The sequence below is a fragment of the Plecotus auritus genome (assembly GCF_963455305.1).
Source record: "Plecotus auritus genome assembly, chromosome: 7".
NCBI classification, from domain to species: Eukaryota; Metazoa; Chordata; class Mammalia; order Chiroptera; family Vespertilionidae; genus Plecotus; species Plecotus auritus.
In genome coordinates this window covers 120,272,975-120,296,722 of record NC_137774.1, presented here as the reverse complement: position 1 = coordinate 120,296,722, position 23,748 = coordinate 120,272,975, and the positions used below count along the sequence as shown (strand labels likewise).

The 23,748-nt window shown below is 40.1% G+C and overlaps 1 protein-coding gene across 12 annotated transcripts in view; it reads left to right on the top strand.

Annotated features, from left to right (window-relative positions):
• Nucleotides 1-23,748, top strand: part of CAST (calpastatin) — a 119,857-nt gene that overhangs the window by 91,403 nt on the left and 4,706 nt on the right. For 6 of the 12 annotated variants that reach the window (XM_080682330.1, XM_080682326.1, XM_080682328.1 and 3 more), the window contains 10 exons: nt 4,417-4,515; nt 5,014-5,097; nt 6,647-6,697; nt 6,864-6,935; nt 8,628-8,729; nt 11,883-11,984; nt 13,159-13,251; nt 14,552-14,587; nt 14,991-15,080; nt 16,166-16,237. In XM_080682330.1, the coding sequence (XP_080538456.1) occupies nt 4,417-4,515; nt 5,014-5,097; nt 6,647-6,697; nt 6,864-6,935; nt 8,628-8,729; nt 11,883-11,984; nt 13,159-13,251; nt 14,552-14,587; nt 14,991-15,080; nt 16,166-16,237 (801 nt within the window). Of the gene's footprint in view, nt 1-4,416; nt 4,516-5,013; nt 5,098-6,646; nt 6,698-6,863; nt 6,936-8,627; nt 8,730-11,879; nt 11,985-13,158; nt 13,252-14,551; nt 14,588-14,990; nt 15,081-16,165; nt 16,238-23,748 lie in introns of all 12 variants that reach the window. The other 6 variants (XM_080682329.1, XM_080682322.1, XM_080682331.1 and 3 more) reach the window with 1 other exon arrangement.

Genomic DNA, 23,748 nt, shown 5'->3' with positions numbered 1-23,748 from the left:
ACAACTTGATCACTCATGTGGAAAAGGGCAGAGGGACTGTGGGTGCCTCACCCTCCAGGGAGAATGAGGAAAGGCTTGCAGGTGATGGGCAGCGTCACACTGAGATGGTGAGAGTAGCGCTGTTTTGTGGGGAGACCAGTGAACCGAGGACAGGCCAAGCACTGGGGTGTGCGGCACTTGGTATACTTGGGATGTGTGCATTGAGGTGTTTGAGGTGCAGGGCAAGTGTCCTGGATGTCCTGAAGTGGCTCTTCCCACCAGGGAAGTCCTTGGTGCCAACTGCAAATCCCCTCAAAGCCCAGGGTCTCCCTCCTGCCATATGCAAGATTTGAGCCCTCCCCCCCTTTTTTTTGAGGTTTCAGGGTACTCTCTAGAAGTTCAGCATTGTGGGAGCCAGGCACAGGCCATGGTGGCAAAGACCGGGAGAGAGGAGAGAACCTGTGAATAGATTGGAGAAGGAACAGGGACAGAGGCAGTGATGGAAATCAGGACGATAATAGCCAACATTCCAGGGCAGAACCCTCGTGACCTAAGTATGTGTCATCTACTCCTCATGCCAAGTGTGACTGCCAGGGCCTCAGAGGGCTCAGTTACTTCCTGTCCAACTTCACCCTGACTGTAGAGCCAAGCATTGGGCGTTTAGTGAACAGAAAATAAACAGGGCTTTTGTTTTTCCATTCCCTGACTCCCTTTCCCGGGCCTCTGCCCCAGCAGCTCTGGTTACCACAGTTGCCAAGATGACCGTCACCGAGGTTCGTTGGCATTGCTGGGATTGTGACACCCTTGGGAACCAGAGAGAATAGCTAAGTGTGCGATAAAGGTCAGAGGACTCGGGAAAGGCTTGAGGATTAGTGAGCAAAAGGTAACAAAGACCAGAGGCAGGAGGTGAACATGTGCCCAGTGTGGTTCTTATTTGTATAAAAAGAACATTTATTGAGGAAATCCAGAGACCCGAGTTCTAGTTCTGAATCTGACAACATGAAATGCTATAGAAATAGAAGTTTTAATCTTTAGTCCTATTTCCAGATTCCTTAGTTCTTAAGACTGCTGCTGCTTCTCCAAGCTTTTCTGTTGCACTTTTTTTTCTCCCCATGAAATGTATTGGGTGACGTTGGTTAATAAAATTATATAGGTTCCAAGTGTACAATTCTATGATTTACCATTTGTATATTGCATTGTATGTTTACCACCCAAAGTCAAATTTTCTTCTATCACCACATATTTGACCCCCTTTACCCTACCTTCCCTCTAGTAACCACTATACTGTTGTCTGTGTCTATGGATTTTTGTTTGTTTTTCTTGTCTGTTCATTTGTTGCTTTCAGTTTTATATCCCACATATGAATGAAATCATATGGTTCTTGCCTTTCTGTCTGACTTATTTCTCTTAGCATAATATCCACCCATTTTGTCACAAGAGGCAGTATTTCCTTTTTTTTTTTTAAGGCTGGAAATCACTTATTAAGTCAAAGGAAAGAGGCTCAGGAAACTGGTTTCAAAAGATTCTATAGCAGAGCATAGGAGAAAGCAGACGAGTGTGAGCAGGTGTCTGGGATCAGATAGCAACTCGAGTTGCTTGGCTAAGATTTGGGATCGCTGCAACTCTTGCAATCCTATCTAATAAAAGAGAAACATGCAAATTAACCATCACTCTGCTACGCCCACCAGCCAATCAGAGCAAGTATGCAAATTAACACAACAAAGATGGCGGTTAATTTGCATACACAGGCGCCGCGGCATGGGTCCCGGGAATATCCTCTGGACCCAGGCTGCTCCTAGCCTGCAGGCCTGTGCTTACACCCTGAGCAGCAGGGGTCCCAGAACGCCCCCTGGCCACTCTGGGCCTATGCGTGCAGGTGCCAAGCAGCTGGGGGTGGGGCGGGAACATCCCCATGTCGCCATAGCAATGCGGGGATGTTCCCGCCCCATCCCCAGCTGCTTGCACATGCTCTGGCACCAAGCGGCAGTTCCCGATAAAGGTCAGAGGACTCGGGAAAGGCTTGAGGATTAGTGAGCAAAAGGTAACAAAGACCAGAGGCAGCCATCCCCCAGCCCGGCGCCCACGAAGGGGGGATGGCTGCCTGCCTCTGGGGTGTGCGGAGACCCCAGCAACTGCCACCAGTGGCAGGGACACACCCCTAGCCCAGTGGACACAACGCAGGGGCTGCATTAGCTGCAGAGGAAACACCTTTTTTAAAAAATAAATATTTTATTGATTTTTTTTTACAGAGGAGAGGGGAGAGGGATAGACAGTCGGAAATATCAGTGAGAGAGAAACATCAATTAGCTGCCTCCTACACACTCCCCACTGGGGATGTGCCGCCAACCAAGGTACATGCCCTTAACAGGAATCAAACCTGGGATCGTTCAGTCTGCAGGCCCACAGTCTATCCACTGAGCCAAACCAGTTTGAGAGTAAATACCTTTTCTGACAGCTCATTGGCTAAGCTCCCTGTATAACGCCACTTGCAGTGTTCTTGGTAACTTGGGTTATAAGAATCCAAGAAGGTGATCTAGGGTTTTTCCACCACACTCCTGGAGGAAAAAACGAAGGTCTGCTGCTGGAGGGGCTAAGAAATGTCATATCCTGCCCTATCCAGTTTGGCTCAGTGGATAGAGCCTCGGCCGGCTGACCGCAGGGTCCGGGTTCGATTCTAATCAAGGGCATGTACCTAGGTTACAGGCTCCTCCCTGGCTGGGGCCCAGGTCAGGGCTCATGCAGGAGGCAACCAATCAAAGTGTCCCTCTCACACTGATGTTTCTCTCTGTCTCTCCCTCTCTCTTCCACACTCTCTAAAAATCAATGGAAACATATCCTCAGGTGAGGATTAAAAAAAAAAAAAGGTCATATCCTATGAAAGACACATCTTGAAAATGCCTAACGAAAGTTGTCATTTTTTCACAGTGAAGGGACTAGAGTCTGTGTTGATGAAAACACCTTGGTGGCTGCAGTGGCTGGCAGTGGCTGCAGCAGCGGGGTAATGGGGCTGATGCCTTCCCTTGTCAGCCTGGTCGCCTTTCGCAGAAGGTGGCCAGACGGTGGCTGAGGCCTGCTCCCCATGGGGAACGGTCCTAAGCATTCAGTAGGACATCCCCTGAGGGCTCCCAGTCTATGAGAGGGGGCAGGCTGGACTGAGGGAACCCCCCACTGTGCACGAATTTCATGCACCGGGCCACTAGTTTAGATACAATCCCAAACAAATTAGATACAGCAGGGATTGTTGTTGCTCTTGGAATAAAATCTTTGCAGTGTCCAACCACTAGATGGTGATACATCACTTTCCTCTTAGGCTCCCGTTCCTCAGTGGTGGTACTTCCTTAGGCAGTGCCGTTTAGCAAAGAACCAACTTTCTTTGCTTGGAATGACAGCCAAGCTATACAAGAGAAAGAGACTTTTACTCTAAAATTCCAATATATACTCAATATGAGGTCATAGACTTTTCTGGTAAGAATAAAGTTTGGGAGACTGTTTAATTCAGGGGCTTTCATATTTTTGACCAAGACCAATAGTCAGAAATGTATTGCTATCACAACCTAGGACCCACACAATAGAAACAGCAGTTTGATAAGTAGTACTTATCCTTGTTATGCAAGATGTCTTCTGTTCTACTCTTTCATTAAAAAACAAAAACAAAAACAAAAAAACAGAATGTCCTGGCCATGAACTCTAAGTTGATTTTACGAGCCATTAACATGTGGCTCATGGCCTGTGGTTTGGAAGAAGCCAGGTATAGTCCTTTCTTTTAGCCCAAACATAGTTTCTTCTTTATTTTCCCTTTATACCACTTATGCTCTGTGTCCATCCACTTTCTCACTGCATCTTGAGAGGAGCACATTTCATTTGAACAACCGGACCACAGTGTCATTGTGCCACTCAGGTCAGTCAGCCACAGGTGTTCACCTGGATCAGCGTGAATCCCCTTTGACCAGGTGAGGCCAGCTGGCCGACGTAGGCTTCTGTGCCTCGGCAGGAGCCCACCTCTCCGGGACGGCCAGGCTGGTTCACATAACATTGAGAAGAATGTCCTCTCCTGGGCTTCTCTGGAAATCTTTCCTTTGCCGCCTCAAAAACAGTCACAGAAAGTCACCCCTTTCTTCTCTCCTGGCTATCAGCTTGTCTGTGGTACACCTATTCTATTGCCTGCTTTATATCCAAACCAAAACCGCTGGGTTAGCGCTTATGTTTCTCAGTGTCAGTATATCAGTTGCACACACTTAATGCTTAATATATGAAACTTGCTCTGATTTCTAACGTTTTAGATTCTAATTCACTTGATAATTCAAATTATTAAAAGATAACATGTGCTTCTTATCTAGGTCTGAAAGAAGGATATGCCCTTTGAATTGTTCGATGCAGTCTCTTTAAAAGGAGGCATTAACCACCTATTTCATACATCCACTCCTGTACTTTTAAAAGGGCATGGTGCCAGACGATGCTGTGGAAGCCTTGGCTGGCCGCCTGGGGAAACGGGAGGCAGACCCAGAAGATGGAAAGCCGGTGGAGGATAAAGTCAAGGTAATGGCAGCTCAGATACTCCTAGAAAGTAGCTACCATTGATCACCCTCAGTCCCCACATAAGTTCGTCATTTTTTAGAATGTTTTCCACAACATGTGACCAGCTGGCTTTCTCTGTTGCCGCACATACCCTGCTTAATAAGCTCAGCCTGAGTGAGCATCAGGTGTAAGCACAGCGGTGGGTGGACAGTATGCTCGTGTCAGAGTTCGGGGTCTCACCTGGCCCACCTACACTCCTGTTGCCCAGGGCTCGGGAGAGAAGTGGCGGTTGCCTGCTTCCTCGGGACTTCCTTGTAGCCCAGCAGGCTCCGTGGTGGGTCTGCGCCTGCTAAACTGGTGCACTGTGAAAGTCTAAGGTGCCATCGGAACTCTGCACATAGGGTCATCTGTAAGTTCTAACCTAACGATGGCTATATGTACCTCAACTCGTGTCATTGAGGCATCTGCTCTATGGAGAAAAGATGTAGTGACAATGGAAATGGTATGATTTCTATTTAGGAGAAAGCCAAAGAAGAGGATCGTGAAAAGCTTGGTGAAAAAGAAGAAACAATTCCTCCTGACTATAGACTAGAAGAGGCCAAGGTAAATAGGCTGGGGTATTTTTTCTACTTTACTTTAATTCATACTGAATTCCACACATGTAAAAAGGGGCATGGAAGCAGACCTGGAATATCAAGATCTTGTTTCTTAATACTTCAAACACCAAATAGTATTGATAGTGCACCACATGTGAAGCTAAAATATTCCTAACTGGCATTTTTAGTCCTCCTTGAAGGGAAAATAATCTAAGGCCTAAGCTACCTAATTTTTTTCATCTAATCCATGGTTTGTTACAATACCAGAAATAAGAAAACTTAGAAACCTTTATATAGATAAGGGAAATGGACAGTTGTTTGCTACGAGGGAAAATTTGCAACTTTTAGATATAAAGGAAAAAAATAAGAGCAATGTTTTCTTTATTTTGAATGTACAGATTGTTCAGAACAAGTGACAGGGGAGACCCCAGTATTAACCTTGTAGTTTAAGTTTGGCCACTTGAACAGGAACAGATGCATGGGCAGTAGAAGAAATGCCAGTCATCTCCATTATGTGCCATTACTTAAGAGGATATCCAACTCAACATGAACAGTTCAGCAAAATCCATCCTCGTCCATGTGCTCTAGTCATTTGTCTGGCAAAGACAGGGGCTCTATTGAGCTCTCCCAGGTTAAGAGTTCATTATTCTGCTTGCTTATGCATTTCTTTTTGTTTTTTAATTCTTACCCAAGGGTATTTTTCCATTGATTTTAGAGAGAATGGAAGAGAGAGGAAAAGACAGAGAGAAATATCCAAGTGAAAGAAACACATTGATTGGTTGCCTCCTGCAAAGCCCCAACCTGAGCCTGGGCCAGGGAGGAGCCTGCAACTGGAATCAAACCCGGGACCCTTCGGTCCACAGGCCAGTGCTCCATCCACTGAGGAAAACTGGCTAGGACTGCTTCTGCATTTCACAGTTCAGTTGAAACCGTGGCATTTCCATTAGTAATACGGGCTTGTGTGTTTGCTGTTGCAAGGTTTTTAGAGAACTTCTTAAGGGCCATGTGTTCTGTCCCTACTCACCCCCTCCCCAAATTTGTAGAGGCAGGTAACTCTCTTCCTCATGGGATGTTGGTTGCTTTCTCGCTCCCTTTGCTGAATTTTAGTAGTTGATTGGCTTTCCCTGACCACTTTGGTGGAAGTTTTGTGTTGCCTCTACAGTTAACCAGCTTTTTCTAAGCAACTTCTGTAAAGCCCTCCGACCCCCAGGCTCACCCCAGACTCCCAGTGTCCTGCAGGTGCCCAGTCACAGCGCCATGCGCCACACTACGTGAACTGTTCACGTGTTTTTTCCAGCACTTGTTTGTAGGCTTTCGAGGTCACAGGCTGCTCCATCTGCTTTGTAGCCCTATGCCCAGGGTGTGCCTGGTATATGTGAGCTGTTGGTTGTCATGAACTAATTATGGCATATTCTCTGGTGAGAGACTCTGTTTCCAAATGATGATCTAATTGATAATGCACAGCGACATCAGATATAACCTGATAATGCTTACAAGCGTTCATACTTAGGATGAACGCGAAATGACTCAGTGCCATGTTTTTCTCCCCTGGATAGGACAAAGACGGAAAACCACTCCTGCCAAAAGAGTCCAAGGAATCGCTTCCAGTAAGCAAGCCAGTTTTCTCTGAGCATGTCTTTCTCACGTGGCCCTGATTGTTAATTCAGGAAGGGCATAGCTTTCTTTTTAATGAGTTGACCAGCTTATGAACAGTAACATCATTTTTGAAGAGGAGACAAATGAGGTGTCTGATACATTTCCTGGTTCTTGCAGCCCTTGAGTGAAGACTTCCTTCTTGATGCCTTGTCTAAGGACTTCGGTGGACACCCAGACACTTCACCACTTGTAAGTCTGAAACTCCTGGTTTTATTTCCTCACTTTCAGAGTGGCAGAAATAAATGGAAACCTGTGACTTAGAATCTGACTTGGGAGCTGAGGAAACAGTCACAGAATTAATGGCCCTTAACCCCCAGTAGCCACTAAAAATGTGTTGCATCATGAAATAGTAAATATAGTTCCAGCACAGTTAATATTTTCAACAGCATCACTAATGAAACCAATTACACCTATGAAAAGAGAATTTCAAATTGAGTTTATCTAAAATTACTTCTTAGACAACTTTACCAGTTGATATTCTACAATTTGGTCATTTTCCAAATTACCTCTAAGGAAACTTAGCTTCCTATGGAATAGATAGGCCTTCAAAGGGAATTCTGTTACTAAAAAGTTTGGAAAATGTTGGGTAACATAAGCAGGTTTCTCCACTGCAGGATTTTCAGGACTTTTTGTATGCGAACATATTGTAAGTCTTTTGGAGTTCACAAACGTATGTAAGCGCAGAACCTTTTCTGTGGAGTCTGGGTTATTTAATCCTATGTGGACAATGGCATGGAAAATATGTATCAGTTGAGAAACAGATTTAAGTGACAAGTAGAAGAAAATAATGATTCCTTGGAGTTGTCAGAAGTTTTTGCTCTCACCTTTGTACATAACATTATGTATGCTATGTATAGTAGTAACAGATTAGAAAATATAATTATCTAACAAGATATAGACATATATAAAGAAAACTGCAATAAAAGACATAAATAAAAAAACAAGAATTAGAAGAAATTAAAACCCATACATCTAAGGCAGTTTGATAAATGTCTTAAAAGGATGACCATTATTTCCAGTCATTTTTAAGTTAATATTTTTTATTAAAATAGTAATAAGTTATTTTAATATAACTCAGTTATTCTGTAATATATTTGAAAGTGAATGCATAAAAATGTGAAAAAAAATACTGAAAAGCATTTTCGTTCTTTTTAGGGAAGATTCACCTAACTAAACACTAGGCTTTATAATACAATCATGGTTAGAAAAATACAGTTCTGATTCAGAAAGCAGTCACAGGGCAATGAAAAAAGAAATCGATAAATGAACATAAATGACAGATTTAGTATATTTTTAAAATGAGAGAAGAGATCATTTCATAAAGATTCTGGAATAATAATAAAACTGAAACTTCATACAATATAACAGGTAACAGTAGTACATCATACCTAATATATTATCAGGATTTGAAATAATGTGATAAATACCTCATTTGGGTGAGCAAGGCTTGCATATTCATTGCTTTTAACAGTATAAGTTCCTAGTAACTTCTGAGAGGGCAGTTTGGCAGAATTTAGCTAACACCAAAAGAAAAAAGAACCACTGCTAGAACTTTGATTCAGGGCAACTAATTACACAGAAGAAAGCTGAAAAACTGCGAAAATATAACAAGAAATGTGTAAACCAGCCATGAAGCTCTAAGTCATTAGATTACTGAACACCATTTAGAATCATAAATAGGACTAGAAGTTGTGCAAAATAATACCACAGAGTAAGAAATAGAATAAAAATTGCTCTTAAGAGTCTATGTTACTAGGCTTTCCGTTTGGATCAAGAGAATGAACAATCGTAAAGCTATGTTAAGAGTTGTATTTAAGTGATGGCATTGTGAACATACTTTTGTATATAACATATTAACGATCAAAGTCTTTCTTTTAACAGAAGCCATTTGACAATACTAAACTCACAGCTGCCGTCTCCGAACTGGTTTCCCAAACCCCAGCTGCAACCACGCACTCTGCAGGCCCATCCCCTAGCACTCTGGTAAGCAACATATTTTATAAATACTTTTTCCACGGCAGCAACAGCAAGAGGAAAGAAAGTAGGACTCCTGCTTAGAGTAAGTGGAAATAGACAAAAATTGTTAGAAAGATTGGGCACCTTCAGAAGAGAGAAGACTGGCGACTTAGGGAGATGACAAAATATTGAAAATGATCAAAGGAAACAATATGTGTGAAAATATTTTATGCATAGTTGAGGAGCTTAAATTGTTGCTTTATTAGAATTGAAAGTGCAGTGTGTACATATTTATTAGATTTTTAAACTTTTTTTCAGCTTTCCTGATCATTTTTCTTTTTTTCTTAACACATAATGTAAATACTGTCCATTATTTAACTTCAAGTTTATTCTTTGGAATTGTTCAGTATTTGAGCTTCTCCCCCCAAAAAACTAACAAACGTATCATGGACTGGCATTGTTTTCCTCCCATTCACACTAGTTAAAAATGTGTCGTTTTCATGCTAGCAATAGAAAAACCTCAGCATCAATACTGTTTTAATTATTTACATGTTCTGAGGCAAGACTGAGGGATCAAAGTTCTTCCAGACTTCCTTGATTAATTTTCTGTGCAGTACCAAATGTGAAATTATCGAGGAGACTACGGCACATCAAAAGATAGAGATTGCTCTAAACCAGACCCCCATCTCCTCTGGTTGAGAAGTTCTGGGTTTGCTAGATGGAGATGAAGTAGCTTTAGTGAAGTCAGCTCTGCTTCCTCTCCTTTTGATGTAGCATCAAAGCTCACTTAGTGCTGTAGTCAGAGATTCTGAATGAATTTTCAGCCTGTTGGGTCAGCCTCAGGAGCATCTGAAAATATCCAGAGGCACAAATGACAAAGGCCAGACCCTGCGGCGTAATCCTGGGCTCTCATGGAGCACAGCTATGATCCTGGGCTCTCATGGAGCACAGCTATAATCCTGGGCTCTCATGGAGCACATAAAGTAATAAAATGCTGTATGTGTACATGACACGTGATGAAAGTCCCTGTGCCACAGAAAGGAGGAATCATTAATAACCCAGGCTGCCTTGACACTTCAGTTCTTAATACTCAGGTGAGAGGCTCTGCCCTGACTGAGGCTATTAGTAGACATCCACAATCAAAGGCCTTTTTCTTTTTAAGCCAAAAGATTCCTAATTTTATTTTCTTTCAATTGTTTTTCTTTTTCCACTACAGTTTACATCTAATATTATTTTGTACTAGAGGCTTAACCAGTGGGGTCCCTCAGCCTGGCCTGCAGCAATTGGGCCGAAACTGGCTCTCCAACATCCCCCGAGAGGTCCCGGATTGCGAGAGGGTGCAGGCCAGGGGACCCCACCAGTGCACGAATCTGTGCACCAGGCCTCTAGTATGCATGTAAGATCTTTGGTTAATCTCTTTCCCCCACCCCCTCCCCCCTTCCCTCTGAGATTCATCAGTCTGTTCCATATGTCCATGCCTGTGGTTTTTGCTCCTGCGTTGAGCTTCTGCCCCCTGGTCGTCAGTGTGTGTCATAACTACCAGTCAGCCGGTCGAACACTCAGCACGTTGCTTAGGCTTTTATATATATATAGATTAGTTTCAGGTGTACAGCATAGTGGTTAGGAAATCATATACTTTACAAAGTGTTCCCCCCATATTTCCAGTACTCATTTGGCACCATACATAGTTATTAAATATTATTAACTATATTCCCTATGCTGTACTTTATATCCCACGACTATATTGTCACTTCTCAATTTCTTCACCTTTTTCACCCAGTCCCCCAATGCTCCTCCCCCGTGGCAACCATCAGTCTACTCTCTGCATCTATGAGTCTGTTTCAATTTTATTCTTTAGATTCTACATAGAAGTAAAATCTTATTTTTCTGACTCATTTCACTTAGAATCATACCTTCTAGGTCCATCCGTGCTATTGCAAATGGTAGGATTTTGCACTTTTGATGAACACTTGGGCTGCTTCCAAGTCTTGGCTATTGTATATAACGCTGGCAATGAACATAAGGGTGCATATTTCCTTTCAAATTAGTGTTTTGTGGAATTTCTTGGTCATAAGGCAGTTCCTTTTTCTTTTTTTTATGAACCTCCATACTGTTTTCATAGTGGTTGCACCTCTCTGCATTCCCACCAACAGTGCACAAGAGTTTGCTTTTCTCCACATCCTCACCAACACTTGATTTATTGATGATAGCCATTCTGACAGGAGTGAAGTGATATCACGTGGTTTTAATTTGCATTTCTCTGGTGATTAGTGACAGTGAGCATCCTTTCATATGTCTATGGGCCATCTGTGTGTCCTGTTTGGAGAAGTGTCTATCCGGGTCCTCTGCCCATTGTTAAATTGGATTGTTTGTTGTAGGAGTTCTTTGTAAATTTTGGATATTAGCCCCTAATCATTGGCGAATATGTTCTCCCATTTAGTAGGTTGTCTTTTTATTTCATTGATGGTTTCCTTTGCTGTGCAAAAACTTTTTAGTTTGATGTAGTCCCACTTGTTTATTTTTTATTTCTCTTGCCTAAGAAGATATGTCAGAAAAAAATATTGCTAAGAGAAATGTCAGAGATTTTACTGCCTATGTTTTCTCCCAGGAGTTTTATGAAGGTGGTCTAGTTTCATTTTTTTTTTTGTATGCATTTGCCTTTCACAAGTATATTTTAGAATGATACTTTTTTTTAATCAGTTTTTCCATCAGAGGTCTAGTTTTAGTTAATATTTTATTTGGAGCCATCACCAAAATTAGGTATAATCTTTATTTAAATGAATATACTCCAGAATCAAAGAGTAAACTAAACTATAATAATTCATTGCTGGAGACATTAGATTGTCACCAGTAGTGTTACATACACTGAAAGCATTTCAAGACATATTTCCAAGCAAATCAGGCCAGGGAAGCCCATCTTTTTAGGAAAGACCTCTTTTCTTGGACAGTGCAAGATATCTGGGGGTGGGGCAGGGGTAGACAGGTGCCAAGAGGTCGCTGAGAGCCAGAGAGCAGAGAAAAAAGCACTGACCAAGGGTTGGCAGTCCAGTGCCTTCCACCCATGCAGTCCTTCTCCCTCATGAAAATCCTCCTGGGAGTATTAGTGGCGGTGCCGAAGCCACTCTCCAATGGGTGACCTGATTTGGCCAACCAGTGATTAACTCAGATTTTCTTTAGCAGAGGGACAAAGAACTCGACGATGCCCTGGATCAACTTTCGGACAGTCTAGGGCAAAGACAGCCTGATCCAGATGAGGACAAGCCAATAAAGGATAAAGTCAAGGTAAAAGAAAATTTAAGGCTTTTTTTCACAGCATAGAATACCCTCTACACCTACACACACACACACACAAAAAAATGACTTCCAACTTTGTCTGGAGTTAGTGAATACTTGGATAACTGTTTCATTTTTCCCCCTCTCTGTGGTCTATGTTGTATTTCTTTACTTCCTTGGTGAGGATTATGCTGTGTCACAGATTCAGGCAAATGTACTGTTTGTGAGACCAAACCTTGTTATGATGGAAAAGCATCTGACATCCTTAAGTGTGCATTTCTTAGGTTGACACATTCTGTACATGTAGTGGCAAAGGTTTCCCTAGAAGCCTTCTCTGCTGGCATAACTAACTGCGTGCAAATTCCAAAAGGAAGAGAGTGTGGAACCAGGAGTTCAACACTGTGCAGAGGTGTGTCTACCAGGCACAAACTGTTCTCTCTCCATATCTTATACAACATGTATGTATACTTAACATACAATATTCAACAATCCATTTAGCTTGGAGCCAGGAAGTAACTGACCATCCAAACTGGTGTCCCAAAAACAAGACATTTCAAAGAATCATTACATCTTGATTCTGCCATTATCATAGGAATACTGAAAATGTGAGCTTAAACGATGCAGAAAACATCTAAAGCACTCCCTGGGCGGGAGGGAGAGTTAGTGTCACTGAGTTTGGGGGAGAGACCAGCCACGCCCCACTGAGATGGGATGCTAGGCTCTAGGTGCTGCTTACTTAACAGCAGGTATCTTCTCACCTGCAACACCAGCCGTCAGCACATCCATTCAGGGTTGCTAAAAAAAATAGTGGTTACCTATCTAAAGCCAAGGTACAGTGACTTGATTCTTTTATTTGAAAAGTGAAACTCACAGAAAAAGGTATTTTATGCCCTTGAATTTTATCTCTTTATTGGTTTCTGGAATAATTGTTTAATAATTTATTTCAGTTTAAAATACAGGTGGAAAATTCACAGATGTAAACTGACATAGAAGCACATGAGTTTACTTTTGTTCATCAACTAATAGTATGCTCAAGTCATGCATTTTGTTCTCTTGCTTAAGAAATAAAAAAGATCGTATGTTTTGCCTCAGAAAATAACATACAATAAATGCTGCATTTCAGAATGTATTCTATAAGCAAAGGAGGAAAGGAATATTAATCATATCCATTCGATGATTATAGGAAAGAGCGAAAGCTGAACATAGAGACAAGCTGGGAGAAAGAGATGACACTATCCCACCTGAATACAGACATCTCTTGGATAATGATGATAAGGTAAACGAAGGCAAATGTCTAGATTGGATATATACAACAAAGCCTTTTAAATTCAACCCTCACTTGACATGACTAGGAGGGTACACTTTAAGAGTAGCATAAAAATGTAATGTGACTATTTTTAATGTGCCCATGATGAGCAGGCTTTCTAGGATTCTATTTAATATTTTAATATTTATTGACACCAATATTGTTTGATGTTCAGTTATGTGGACACCGTGGTGTAAAGAGAGTTGACTAATGTGCAATCACTCACTGATGCTCAACAGAGATTCCAAGGCATGTACACAGATGAATTCTTTTTACAAGAAAAGGCTATCAAAAAGAATAATATTTGTAACCCTAACTGAAGCAGTCTCTCTCTGTTTAAGGAGCTAGAATTGGAATAATTCTAGGGCAAACAAGGCACTTGCAAACCTGGGGTCTCCCTTTCTTCCTTCTCCTTCACCCGCAAAACCATATCCTCAACCACAAGTCCCACTTCTATATCTAAACATATTCTGTCAAGAAATTCTGGCCTTTGCCTCTAACATAGAAGCCAGTTTTTCTTAGGTCAACCTGGCCTGTATCTCTGCCCATTCTGTTTGGCTCCTCGTTTCAAGTCCATTAGATGACACAAACCCTTTCCAGGCCTGTTCATCAAATACAAACAAGGGAGTCCAAATTACATCTGTCTTTCTGTGCTGCGTTTGGTGTAAAGGAGGTTACCTACCAGCTTGAGAGTCTCTCTTAAAGGAATCAATTCTCCTTGCTTTCATTCCTCATGATAGCAATTCTGCACCCAGCTAGAATCCACCCTGCTTTGGTAGTCCCACCTGATCCTGCTTGAATCTTTGGGAAATGGATCATTTAATGTCCTTGCCTTTGTAGATGGGAAAAATCCCTGATGTGTTGTGCTCATAAACATCTCATGTGTCTGAAGACTGCTCCTCAAATCCTTCTGACCTATAATATATTAGCTGTAGTAACTAGGACATAAAGTCACAAGTTGCTTTTGTAATATTTTAAGTAGAATTCTAACACATGATGACAGAAAGTTCCTAAATAATTCATGTTTCTTTCACTTCCAGGACCAGACTCTCCCTCTTGCATTTTCTCCCAGGATATTGAAATAGTTATAGGGTGGTGATTAAGAAAAGCTGGTGGAGAAGAGTAGGGACCCAGGCTAATCAGTTGTTGCAAATATAATATACTATGCAAGTCAAGTCATTGGATAATATTGATTATATAAATGCTGACTACACCTAAGTAAACCTTTATAAAGATTTATGTCTAACCAATAGTCTGCTTTGCTTTTAAGGACAAACCAGTGAAGCCACCCACAAGGGAACCAAAGGTAAATACCATAGGTGCATATTTCTATAAAAAGATTTTTTTTAAATTCTAGCTGCAACTTTTGCAATTTAGAAATATTTATTGAATGCCCACCTTGTGCTTGGTGTGATGCCAAGAGTACTTAAGAGTGTATTATTTTCTTTCATTCAGTCTTCCCAAGAACCTTTCAAAATAGGCAGTTTCATTTTCCATATTAGAAAATCAGGGCTCTGAGAATACTAAGCAACTTGCTGTCAATATTTTTTCTGTTTTAATATCTCCTTTGTAATACACTACTTCATTAGAAAAAGAATGTCACCAAGTTTTTTTTAATAGGGATGTACTACCCAGCATTTTTTCCTTGCTTTCTTCACTGGTGGTTATTTCTATGATCTTGACTGATGGTTTTCCTATTAATGTTTCAGAAACCTGCAGATGATCAAGACCCCATTGATTCCCTCTCAGGGGATTTTGACAACTGTTCAAGTACAGAAACCTCAGAGAATACAGCAAAGGTACTGTACTTGGTCATATTGACTTTCTTTGAATGTGTGTCTACACATATATATAATTTTAGACTATAATGTGTGTCTACACATATATATAATTTTAGACTATAAAGTAAATTGATGCCATAGAGGAAAACAATATAATTCTACTACCCTGCAAACACTACTTAGTACATTTCTTGTCTTTTTCCATCTAAATATAACTATAAAATATATAGAGTCCATCAAATAAATTGCATAACATTATTTCATAAATGTTTTCCATGTTGCCATCATTTTTTACTGCCACATTATATTGCTGTACAACAATTCTTCCTCATCATCTCTCCAGGCCCAGTTCAACCATCAGCTCCTTCAGGAAGACTTTTCTTACCACTTCTCCCTTCCCTGCCATCTGGGTTACCTGTGATCACATGTGTATTATATCACTCAGCTGTGTACTTTACTTAGTATATGCCTTTTACCTCCGTGCTCAGCATTAGCAAAATGCCTGGTATATAAAAGATGTAAAAATGTGTGTAAGTGTGTGGCATTTTACCTTTATATATTATACCCTTCCATAAATCAGGAGAAAAAGTGAAATTGACCGTAGATCTCGGTTTGCTATTATGTATATCTCCCAATCACTGACTTTCCAGTCCTTCCCCTAATGGGTGATTTAATTTCTAGTCTACCTCAGCAACTGATTTCTCATTCCTGGAAACACATAAATAATGTCTTTTTGGTGAGTGGGCTTTATTTTTATAAGTGACTTCCCCAGCTATCTGTGGTTATCTCCATTTCTCTTTGTAACACTGAAAACAATGTCCTATTCTTACTCTTAATGAGAAAAATAAGGTCTGGGTGAATCATGCATCATGGAAATTGTCAGAGCATCAGTGTGACCCACATTTCCCTCATTTTTATACTTTTACCTCCAACCTTAATCACTTCTGTATACATTCACCATTGTTCAAAAAATCCTGACTAAAACGCCCAAAGTGTTCCATTATTTAATTAAATTGGAGATCTCCATGCTACTAAAAAGAATAGTCTGAATTGATAGATGGATTAATGATAGCAATAGCCTCATTACCTTTCCTTTGCTTTAGGACAAAGACAAGAAGACCGCTTCCAGCTCCAAAGCACCCAAGAATGGGGGGAAAGCAAAGAATTCTGCAAAGGTAAACAGAGCAGTTAAATAAATTACAAATTAATTTAGCAGTTATATTTTTCCTCTTAGTCACTTAATTTCTGATTGGAATCTATTTAGAATAAAAATTTAAGCATTAAACACTACCTATCCCATGTCTTGGTAAAGAAATTGAAGTTTTAAAGACTTTTTTAAAAAAACTAACTGGTACTTTAGAAACTTAAATGAGCATTCTTATCACAATCGTTAAAACACCACTAGAGTTGCCCTAGCTGGTTTGGCTCAGTGGATAGAGTGTTGGCTTGCAGACTGAAGGGTCTCGGGTTCGAATCTGGTCAAGGGCACATGCCTGGGTTGTGGGCTCGATCTCCAGTAAGGGTTGTGCAGGAGACAGCCAATCAATGAGTCTCTCTCTCTCCTTTTCTCTTCCTCTCTGAAAAAAAAAATTAAAAAACAAACAAAAAATACCACTAGAGTCCTATTCTCATCTAGAGAATATCACACAAAGTACTGATGGTGTCCAATGTCAGGTTTTCACACTCCCTTCCCAGCCACACCCCATCTGCAGATGGCCTTGCGACCTACTTCAAAAAGAAAAATTGAGGTCACTGCAGAAAATCCCTAAGGTCCTCTTCCCACTTACCCATTGACAAACCCTCTCTCCCAGCAGTCAATAATCCACTCCCTCCAAAATCTTCAGTTTCTTCATCTCAATTTTTCCCCCCTTATAGTAAATATGTTTAAGTTCTTTCATCACTCTAAAAGCAATATTCAAACTTAGTAGCCCTCTGCCTATTTCCCTCCATCCTTGAAAGATCTAAGATTTCTGTTTCCTCTTCTTGAGCTCTGCCTGAGATCAGCAATGCCATGCTGTTAGCTATATCATTAATCTCTCTTAGATTTGATGCTGTCATGTGATTGAGAGTTTAGGGAATATTGGGATGGGTGAATGCATTTTGCACCTTTGCCTCTCTAAAGACCCAGGCCACCACTTCCAACTGAACATTTCCACTTGGATAACACATTGACAGTACAGGTTCATATACTGCATCTCATTAAATTGAAATTACCATCAATAAAATAAACCATTACTTTGTGTATCATTAAGGAAAAAAAAGTTAATTTGATCATGATATGCTATTCATTGTAAGAACCATTGCAAATTGAGATATTTTAAAAGGTGGGGGGGAACACCACCAGAGAATATGGTTTATATAAATTTAAGAATATAGAAGTAGTATATAGAATTAGGGAAGATCTTAGAGTTTCAATACTATTGTATATAATTTTTCATGTTGCTCTCGAAAGTAGAACTAAGGCTGAGTGGAAGCTTTAAGTTCCAGTTTCAAGCTTCTCCTATTATTTAAATTATTCAAACTGTTATCAGTAAAGGAATGGAAATTGGATTAGACAATTGGACCCCCTTCCAATTCTTAAACATATGATTCAGATGGTTATTACTCTGATCCCCTAACTATCATGAAAAAGTAAAGGTACAGGTTTAAAACCAATAGTCCAGCTACATCAAAACTCTTTACAAGATACTTCCAATTCAAGATGGTAACACAGGAAGAGCCTGAACTCGCCTCCTTCCATGGACACGGAATCTACAGCTATAGGTGAAACAATTTGCTCTGGAAAAAAAAAAAATCCAGAAACTAGCTAAGTGACTCTTACTCATTGGACAAGTGAGGAAAAAAAACCCACATCAAAGCAGGTAGGAGAGGCTGAGATATAATCTTGGCATAAACCTTACCCCTAGTGTGGCAACCCATAACTGGGGAGAACTCAAAACCCAGAACTTCTCCCTGAAGAACTTAGTTTGAAGCCCACTTTGGCGCCCGATTTTTAAGAACTGCACCTGAAAGACAAGGCCCCAAAACAGTGGTCAGCAAACTCATTAGTCAACAGGGCGGCAAACCGCGGCTGGCGACCCGCAGTTTACCGACCACTGCCCCAAAACATCTAGCTTTGAAAGCCAACAAGGCTTGTAGCCACAAAGCTCTAGTGAGCTGATAAAACGGTCCTTAAAGGGCTTGCACGCTTGGACTCAACAGCCCAGCACAGAGGCAGCCAATTGAGAGGCTCCTATACTTTTATGAAAGAGGCTTAAATGGCTTGTCAGCCTGAAGGTTAGGCATCTAGCACAGACCTAGATGAATCACTTACCAGGGACAGAGGCTGATGGGTGCTGTCGTTGCTCTCCTTTGCTCCAGCCAGCAGGTGCCATCTTTGTGCTCATCCACTGCTTCACTACAGAGCTTGCCAGCAGCTCCTGGAAAGGAGCTTGCACCCTGCTCTGGTGCCTCAATATTTGCAGCTGCTCCCAGGGGACACCCCTAGATCACCTAGTTCTGATGGCCAGTGCAACTGAACCCTTGGGATTCCACATAACTATACAGTATATTTGCATACTTTAAAAGCTGCTACCTAGGTCCTGACTGAGATCCTCCCCGCTTTGGAACTCTGATAGATATCAGCACCTCCTCAGCTACTGGGAGCCGCTTCAATTACATAGGCTGCTTGGACAATCACAAAGGTTTGAGAGACAACTAATAGCTAGAACAAGGTTCAATGATAAGCTTCATCTCCTCCAGGAGGCCACTCCCTTAAGACCGGAAGAGGTGGCCGTTTTATCTAAAGCATAGAAACCAACACTCAGTATCAGGAAATGAAGAAAGAGGAATGTGTTGCAAACAAAACAAGATAAAGCCACAGAAAATGTCCTTAACCAAATGGGGATAAGGAGTTCAAAATAATGGTCATAAAGATGCTCATCAAACTCCATGAGACCCACAGAGGAGGAAACTAGATGAACACAGAACTTTAACAGTCAGAAAATATAAGTACCAAATACTGTAGAAGTTACAGAGCTGAAGAATACAATAATTGAACTTAAGTATACACTAGAAGGGTTCAACAGCAGACTAAATGAAGAAAGAATCAGAGTAGCAAAACAAAAAAAGATGGAAAAGAAAATGAAGATAGCTTAAGGAACTTGTGGGACAACATTTGCCTTATAGGGGTCCCAGAAGGAGAATAGACAGAAAACTTCCCTAACTTGGGGAAGGAAACAAACATCCAATCTAATGTTGTAAAGGTGGTAGATTAGTAACTTACAACTAGTATGAGGTTAAAAGGCAAAAGGTAAAAAATAACTAACTACAGAAATTAAAGGATATATACAACAAAAGAGGATGTAAAATGTGACATCAAAAATAAAAAATGGGCTGGGGGTGTAGAGCTCTGGAATGGATTCATATTTGAGTTATCCACCTAAAACAGACTGTTATAAATATAGGTTGCCTCATGGTAACCATAATTCTGAATGATATAGTAGATTCACAAAAAATAATGAGAAAGGAATCTAAGCATACCACTACAGAAAGTCATCAAATCATAAACGAAGAGAGCAAGTAAAGGAACTGCAAAAGAGCCAGAAAACAGTTAACAAAATGGCCATAAGTATAAACACATCGATCATTCCTTTAACTGTAATTCTCCTATCAAAAAACAGATTAAAAAACAAACAAGACCCATCTATGTGCTGCCTATAAGCGATTCACTTCAGATCTAAGGATATACATAGATTGAAAAGTGAAGGGATGGAAAAAGATATTCCATGCAAATAGAAACCAAAAAAAATCTGGGGTAGCTATATTTAGACAAAATAAGCTTTAAAACAAACACTGTGACTGAGAATGATGTCAGCATCATGGCCATGTGAGTCGTTCCTTTTTCCTTTCCCCTTTGATTTACAACTCTTCAGACTTTCATAACCGAGCACAGGTGACTGCACAGTACACCAGGATACCTGAGGGGTCCTTCCGTCTGTGCATCTGAAAAGGGGTGGATTGAACTGCAGAGGAGGTGCAGAGCCAGGAGAATGGTGGCATAGTGGCAACCTTGCTGGCAGAGGAGGTAGAGGGTGAAGGAAGTGGGTGGGGATCTTCCCAGCCATGCATGCTGCAGCAAGGGGGACCCACTGCTCAATTGAGAGACTGCAGTGATGCCTTGGGGGAATGGGGACAGTGATGCCTTGGGGGAATGGGGGCAGAAACAGAACTGAGGGCAACTCATTTCTGCCTGGGAATTACAGCAAAAAGTCTGCCAACAGACTTCCAGGACTCCCCAACTCAAGGACACCCCCCACTACCGGGCCATGGGCACACCCAAAGCCCCATGTGCTAAGCATTTATCTCTCCCCACACTGCCACCAGCCTTTTAATTTTTTTTAAAGCCAGCTTATTTTCACAGGCACGCTCCCAACTTTAGCAGCAAATCAGCTCTAGTAAGAGAAACCAAAAACTTGTGCTATGCAGCCAATGTCTGGAAAAGTATAAGTATTCTAATTGCCAGTCAGTTAAACAGAATCAAAAGTAAACAAAGCATCACCTAAATAAGAAAGGTGTTGTTACTTCAGATGCGATGGCAGAGGCACATTTCATGGAACACTGTGAAAAATCATAGTAATACAGTATCACAAAAAGAAAACCACAATTTTGCAACAACCAAACTCAAAGACATATGGAATATTATTATCTAACTGATAATTCAAAATAGTTGCTATAAGATATTCAACAACCTATAAGAAAACTCAAGCCATTCAATTAACTAATGGAATAAAATTAATGAACAGAGGAGTACTTTATCAAAGACATAAAAATTGTAAAAAAGAACCAACCAGAAATTCTGTAGCCAAAGAATTCAATAAATGAGATGCAGAATACATTAGAAAAGCATTGGAAATGGGGCAGATAAGACTGAAGAAAGATTAAGCAGTCTGGAGGATAGGAATCTAGAGATGATTCAGGCAAAAGAGGAGAGAGCACTAAGACTTTTTAAAAGGGAAGAAACCCTATGAGAGCTATCAGACTCCATTCTAAAAGCCAATGTAAGAATAATGAGTCTACCAGAAGGAGAAGAGGGCAGAGAGTTTACTTAAAGAAATAATAGCTGAGACTTCCCAAACCTGAGGAAGGAACTCAACATAAAAATCCATGAAGCTAATAGAATGCCTTATTATCTCAATGCAAAAGACCTTCTCCAGACATATTATAATGAAACTGTCAAAAGTCAATGATAAAGAATTTTAAAGACAGTCAGGGATAAAAAGAAAAGAATCCCCATTAAGATATCAGCAGATTTCTCAGCAGAAACTCTATAGGCTAGGAAAGAGTGGAATGACATATTCAAAGCATTGGAAAATGAAAATGGCCAGCCAAGAATATTCATTTTGGCCAAGTTATCCTTCAGATGTGGAGAAATAAAGGCTTTTCCAGACAGACAAAATCTGAGGGAGTTTTGGTGCTGGGAAAAAATATATATGTAATTAGAACTGCCTTTCAGGAAATGCTGCAAGGAGTTCACACTGAAGAGCAAAGAGAACAGTACACAAAATGTTGATTACGGTGATATTCAAAATTAGAAAATGTATTCTTAGAAAGGTGTGTTAGACAATTATAGCATAAAGGTTAAAGGAAAGAAGCATTAAAAATAAATACAGCTACTACAATTTATAACAAATTCACAGCATAAAAAAAGATAATATGTCATATTAAAAATATAAAGGAGGAGGAGTAAAAGGATGTAACCTTTATAGGTGAATGAAGATAAGTTGCTATCAGCAGAAAAAGGACTATTTTTCAATTTTTAAATAATTTTATAATTTCCCAATAGATTTTGTCTATGAATAAAAAAGAAAAAAAGAACAAAGTGTTTACAATAATTATCAAGGCAAAGTTGATTATAACACACATTTCTTTGAAGTGTCATTATTCTGTCAGTAACATGATTCTGGCCACTACACACATACACACACACACATGGAGGCAGTGGGTTTTTTGTTTGCTTGTTTGTAACCTGCATGGAACCACAAAAAAATATCTAGAGCAGAGACACAAAACAAAAAATGGTTGGTTGGGGTGGGGCGAATGAACAAATCACCATGAACAACTATCAGCTTAAGAAGGTAGACAGATCAGAAGGAAAAAGAAACAACAAAATTATAAAATAACCAGAAGGCAAGATATAAAATGACATCAGTAAGTCCTTACATATCAATAATCACCTGGATTAAGCTCCCAATCAAAAGGCACAGAGCAGGTAGACGAATTTGTTTTTTAAAGACCCAACTACACGCTGCCTACAGGAGACTCATTTCAGCTCTAAAGACACACAGGTTCAAAATAAAGGGATGGAAGATAATATTCTAAGTAAACAGAAACCTAAAGAAAGCAGGTGTAACCATCTCAGAAAAAATAGACTTCATGCCAAAAATGGTTACACGAGACAAAGAAGGTCATTATATAATGATAAAGCAGTCACTACATCAAGAGGATATAACAACTCTAAGGATCTATCCTTCCAATACCCAAGCACCAAAATAAGCAAATACTAACAAATATTAGGGGACAGATATACAATAAACAATATAGTAGGGGACTTCAATATCACATTATCAGAAATGGATAGATTAATCAGACAGAAAGTCAACAAGGAAATGTGGGGAATTGAGCCATACTTGAGAACAAATTGACTTAACAGACATACAAAGAACATTCCATCCAACAGCAGCAGAATACACATTCTTCTGCATTCGGAACATTCTCCAGCATAGATCATGACAAGACAAAAAACAAATTAGCAAGTTTAAGAAGACTGAAATCATACCAACTATCTTCTTTTACTGCAATGGTATAGAACTAGAAATGAACAAGAAGAGAGATCTACAAATATGTGGAAACTAAACAACACTCTGAACAACCAATGGGTGAAAGGAGAAATTAAAAGGGAAATAAGAATTATCTCAAAACCAGTAGAAATGGAAATACAGCATATCAAATCTTGTGGAATGCAGCAAAAACAGTTCTGAGAGGAAAGTTTATAGCAATAAGTACATATATTAAGAACTTAGAAAAGTCTCAAAAAAAAAACACCACCAATCTAAATCTACTAGTACACCTTGAGGAACTAGATGAACAACAAATTAAGCCCAACATAGAAAGGAAATAAAAAGCAGAGTGGAAATAAAATAGAGACCAGAAAAAAACAATAGAAAGGATCAACAAAACCAAAAGCTGGATCTTCCAAAAAAAAAGACAAACCTTTATTACTTATTAGGAAAACAGAAGACTCAAATAAATTATATTAGAAATGAAAGAGGAGACATTACAACTGGTACTACAACTACTGATAAGAACATAAGAAATTACTATCAACAATTATATGGCAACAAATTACATAATTTAGAAGAAATGGTAAAATTTCTTACCTAGCAAGACTGAATCAGGATGAAACAGAACATCTCAACAGACCAATAAAGACTAAAGAGATTGGATCAGTAATCAAAAAATTCCCAACACACACACACACACACACACCAGGACAAGATGGCTTCACTGGTGCATTCTATCAAACATTTGAAGAAGAATTAACACCAAGCTTCTTCAAATGCTTCCAAAATAGCAGGAAGGGAGAACACTTCCAAAGTCATTCTACGAGGCCATCACTACCTTGATACCAAAACCAAATAAGGATGAA